The sequence below is a fragment of the Mus pahari genome, chromosome 16, assembly GCF_900095145.1.
Source record: "Mus pahari chromosome 16, PAHARI_EIJ_v1.1, whole genome shotgun sequence".
NCBI lineage: Eukaryota > Metazoa > Chordata > Mammalia > Rodentia > Muridae > Mus > Mus pahari.
The window spans coordinates 62,134,593-62,139,808 of NC_034605.1; the positions used below are offsets into that span (position 1 = coordinate 62,134,593).

Consider the following 5,216-nt stretch of genomic DNA (forward strand, 5'->3'; position numbering starts at 1 on the left):
GCGTGTGCAAGAGTGGGGAGGGCAGAGAGGCGTGTGCATGCACAGAAGCATGCAAGAGTGGGGAGAGGACAACGTAATTCTGAGCCCAAGATAAACAAATGGCAGCAGTAATTAAAGTCCAACTAAACTTTAAATTACACGTCCAACACACATGTATTTTTAAAATGTTAAGTTAGAAGTTTGATGAGAAAGAGGACACAGGCATAGCTGTAAAGCAATCCCAATGAAAAACTTATTACTAACAGAGGAAAACTGCGTTTGCAATAGGAAACTTTAGGAAACTTCTTAACAGGTGGCCAGTGCAAAGGTTCTGAAACTCAGAGTCAGGAAGCCCCACACATACCCAATGCCGCTCGCCCGGCACCCCGGCACTCCTGCCTAACAAGAATGATCTACGTTCACTCAGTGATGGAGGCAGACTTAGACTGAGGACCTGCAAACCACACAAGCATTAGAATGTGAGAGTCAAAGGAAAGAAGTCACAAGTTTGGGCAAAACTAGGACAGAGAGAAGAATGGTGGCCTGGGTCAAGAAGCGGGTGATTATTTAATAGTTTAACTCAATAAACAGAAGAAAAGAAAGGTGAAAATCTACTGCAAAACCACCCCATCTCAACTGCAGACTGCTGGGTACTTTTACAGACATAGCAATGAGAATAAGATATGCTCAACCTGTACTTCAAGAAAGTCTGAGACCGCATGATCTCCCCATGATACCAAATAAAGCAGACTTACAGAAGAAAACAGAATGAAGTGCAATTGTAAATGCTAACCGTGGTCTGGCAGCACTCAGCAGTACAATTCTTCTAAACAGACACTTTTCAAAATATTTACTTCTTCCTTTTGAGAGACTGAGCCTGCTGGAGGGAAGGGCTAGTGGCCACCATGTATAGATCACTAATAACCAAGGCTGGTCCACTGCACTGTCTGAGCCAAGCAACCTCTTTTCATATACCGCAGTAAGTAACACTGGGTTCAAGCCCATGTCTGACCTTCACAGAAGCTGACCCCCATCCACACTGATCAGCACTGAGCACGTGAGGTCAGAGACGCTCAGGAGTCTCTCAGCTACCCTGAGCACAGCTCTAAGAGCTGCACACAGGTCGTTCAGGCTTGCAGACAATCGCTTTTTCCACTGGCCACCTGACTGCCCAAGAGCATCACCGTGACCTCCATATTTGCCTGCACTGTGGTTTGGCTGCCAGTGAACACCACATCTACAGAGAGCCCAGTGTCTCACAGCATGGAACCTGCCACCATGATCCACAGCACAGCACACTGATAAATTAACACAGCAGCAAACTGACACCCAACAACTCAAGTCATCAAGGGCCTAGAACACAGAACTGTTCTTCTCTTACACTGACACTCCACAAGACAGAATGCCAAGTCTGACAGAACGACTAAGGATTCTAACACTGCATTGTTTAAACAGACAAATGGTTTAAATGTCATGCACAATGTATTTTAAAAGAAAATACTATTTAGGACACATTTGAAAGAATAAATTGTCAAACATGCTAAATTCAGCTATTTCCAATATATAATCAGGTTACTGGAAAGCCATCTGATGTATGCCTACTGCAACAAAATAAAATGTCTTGTGAAATAAAAACACAATCCCAAGCCTCCTTAATTTAGATATCTAAATGTACTATTTCTCCACTGCTAGTGTTTTTGTTGTTGTTTTTTTGTTTTTTGGTTAAAAGTAAATTATTACAGTTACTAAAGTTCAAAGTAAGGTTCAAAGCAGAAGGTTCTCTCCTTCCAGTGCTATTTGAGCATCAGACATTACAATTAGGAACAAGTATTAGGCAGGTTGCCCTATGCATACTAACTGTAAATGTGTTATTCACTCTCAGGAGCGCTGCACTGGCCTGTGACTGTGTGCATGAGGTCTTACTAGCAGAAAACACCTAGGGAAAAGAGAAAGAAAGAGGAGTGTCCCACCTAGTCACTTTACAGCTTGAGTCAATTAAGTCATTTTCAAAGTCAAGCAGGTTGGAGGGCAGATTATATTCCAATGGAGAAGTCAGTCGTTTCAAACGCAATAAACCAACACAAAATTTTGCTCCCATCTCTTCCAATTCTCGAGTCCCAATCTGTAAACCCTAGAAATAAAGTAAAACACAGACTCTCAGAATCTTTGCTGTCCTCGGATGCAGCTTATTACAGTCCTAGCCAAGGAAATGATAACGACATTTACAAGAGTGAGACACAGCTATGGCGGTAGGGACACGTACCACACTGAGAAGGTCCTGGCGACGTGAGTGACTCTGGATGATAATAGGCTGGCCTGAAGGATAGTAACTCTCTGCTGTTCTCTGGTGGTGTTTGTTTTTAGACAGGGTCTTGCTGTACCCCTAACTGACCTTCCTCACACACACACATGCTATGCGCTACAATCCCTGGCTCTCACAGAGCATCCTAAAGTGCAGACTCAGTTCTGGTCCTGAAGAAGACTCACTCCTGGCTATGTAGTAAAATACCTACTCCCACTCACTTTGTACCGACAATCTGAGGGGATAAGTGAGCTTGGAATTTAATGACTAAATCCCTCTTGCCCATGTGTCAGTGCTGATGCACAGCATTCGAGTCAGAACTCTGCATCTCTGGACCTTACCTCAGACACTCATGCATAGCACTCCGTGAGGAAAGAGATGAGAGTGCCCAGAAGAGAACCCCCTCAACCTGGGTCCATATCAACTCCATCCCCTTAAACTGCTTCTCAAGTATGCATCATAAGGTCATCAGACATTAAATGCCACCATAAATCCACAAATATTGATTGTGACTACATGGGTTATCATTTATTTTCCAGATACAAAAATGAACCATGAAAACAACTGAAGGCCTTACACCATCAAAGCTGTAGATGTGAATGACATCAGAGCCAAGCAAGGACAGACTCCACGATGACCCCTGACCCATACATTGTGATTCATATCAGTAGCACAGTTACAGTTATAAAGTAGCAACAAAATAATTTATGGTTGGGACTCACTGCAACAGAAAACTCCAGTGGAAGGCGCAGCATTGGGAAGGCCGAGGACAGCTCTAATGGAGGAGACGCCCCACATGCTTTTCTGGCATCCACACAAACACAAGCACAATCCTGCTACTTATGTGAGACGCCCAGCTCAGTAAGAAAGATGCACATTTAAGGACGGCTTCCGAGTCAGGAGAGCATACCCCAGAGGGGTGCTGTCCTCGCCTGTAACTATGTGCATCGGTGTCTTTCCAGCTAAGCTCCTGTGCTGAAGAGAGGGCTCCGTGCTCTTGCAGAGGGCAGTGCTCCATTCCTGCACTCACATGGCACAGCTGACAACTGAGGGGCAGAGCCGCTCCAGAGCCTCTTGGGCATTGCACTCAAGAGCACACACTCACAAACACTCTTAAGTTTGAACAGTTAAACATCCCCAGTGTTTACCTTGTATCTACCCTGATCGCAGCCACATAAAGTACTCTCCATGGTGTAGCTCCTCTGAACTCCAATTTCCCGCCACACGACAACCCGAGCTGTGGATTCTTTGGATTTTTCCACCACAAAGCTACAACTGCTCATGCAAAATGCCGGAGCAATGTGGCTCAGTATCTTCGGCAAAGTCTGTAAAACAGTAAGCGAGAGGTCATTGATTCAAACACTGCTCTATCTTTAAGTAGGTGCGCCCTCCCCACTGCTCCAGCACCTTATTCAGACCTTTCTGCTATTCCAGATAGTAGCAGGTAATGTACAAAGTATACACTTATAAGCATTTACCAAAAGGCCTGGTTACAAAGATAAAGAAGGCAGCTAAAGAGATGGCTTTGCAGCTCGGAGTGCCTGCTGCTCACGCAGAAGCCCGGAGTTTACGTCCTAGACCCACACTGGCTGTTGTCAGCTAAGTGGAGCTCCAGAGGACCCTACACTCTCTGCTGGCTCCTGTGAAAACACACATGCACAAGTACAAACTCACACACAGACACACACATACAGAATCACACAGAGCAAATAATATACAAGCACATAAAATATGAAGAAAAACATGCTTCAATTTTAAAAACAAATTAGCCCAGGAAAGGCTAGCTGATTTAACATGAAATGTCAATGACCTCTAGATTGACAGACAGAAGACAGACAGAGCTAGCACAGGCAATGAAATCATAACCAAAGCAGGAACAATGTTTTTCTAACTTAAAATTATTCTCAAGTTTATCTGAAAATGTGAACATGTGAACAAACCCTGAAAAACTGTCACACACAGACAAAAAAGTCTGTCTGGAGAACCAATCCCACAGATGCCAATGTGGCCTAAATGTGGCCCATATATCTGCAGTGACCCAGACAGGGACAGAATGCAAGAAACACACTGCACTCTGCAAAGAGGGTTCAGGAGCAGAACCAAAGCAGAACTACTCCTAGACAGGACAGACGATCATCCTAGACAGGACAGACGATCATCAGTAACACTGGCTCAGCTGCGCATGGTGACAATAACCTGAGCTGCTCTTCACTGGTTGACTTAAACATAGAAGCAACTTTAAAACTCAACAAGGCTGAGGGTGCAGTTCAGGAGTTCAGCCCCTGCTCATCATGCCAGAGGCCCTGAGTTCTAACCCAGTGCCATCAGAAAGAGAAAAACAACAACAACAACAACAACAGTTTTAAATAGTTCAAAACAGAAAAAAATAGAAAATCTGTTATGCACATGAGTTCTTATTTTTAAAACAGTAATAATTGATGAACAGTACAAGAGCCAGAAATATAAACAAGAGCATTTCCAAGGGATAGTATAATAAGCAAACATGGAAACACACTTCACTTCTGTTACTACGGGAATTAACATGACCAGACTCTGTTTCCTCAGGAGAGATGCAGCAGGACAGACAGACGGTGTGAACACACAGAGATATAGCAGGACTGACAAAGAGTGTGCACACATAGAGATGCTGCAGGAGAGAGAGAGGGTGTGCACACACAGAGATGCTGCAGGAGAGAGAGAGGATGTGTACACACAGAGATGCAGCAGGACAGAGAGAGGGTGTACACACAGAGAGATGCAGCAGGAGAGACAGAGGGTGTGCACACACAGAGATGCTGCAGGAGAGAGAGAGGGTGTGCACACACAGAGATGCTGCAGGAGAGAGAGAGGGTGTGCACACACAGAGATGCAGCAGGAGAGACAGAGGGTGTGCACACACAGAGATACTGCAGGAGAGACAGAGGGTGTGCACACA

The 5,216-nt window shown here is 44.7% G+C and overlaps 1 protein-coding gene across 7 annotated transcripts in view; it reads right to left on the reverse strand.

The window, feature by feature from the left end:
* Agtpbp1 (ATP/GTP binding protein 1) overlaps positions 1-5,216 on the reverse strand; it is a 120,784-nt gene that overhangs the window by 9,688 nt on the left and 105,880 nt on the right. For 6 of the 7 annotated variants that reach the window (XM_021215450.2, XM_029547301.1, XM_029547304.1 and 3 more), the window contains 2 exons: positions 3,430-3,606; positions 1,950-2,110 (listed from right to left, as the gene is read on the reverse strand). In XM_021215450.2, coding sequence (XP_021071109.1) covers positions 1,950-2,110; positions 3,430-3,606 — 338 coding nt within the window. The remainder of the gene's footprint in view (positions 1-1,949; positions 2,111-3,429; positions 3,607-5,216) is intronic. The other variant, XM_029547306.1, reaches the window with a different exon arrangement.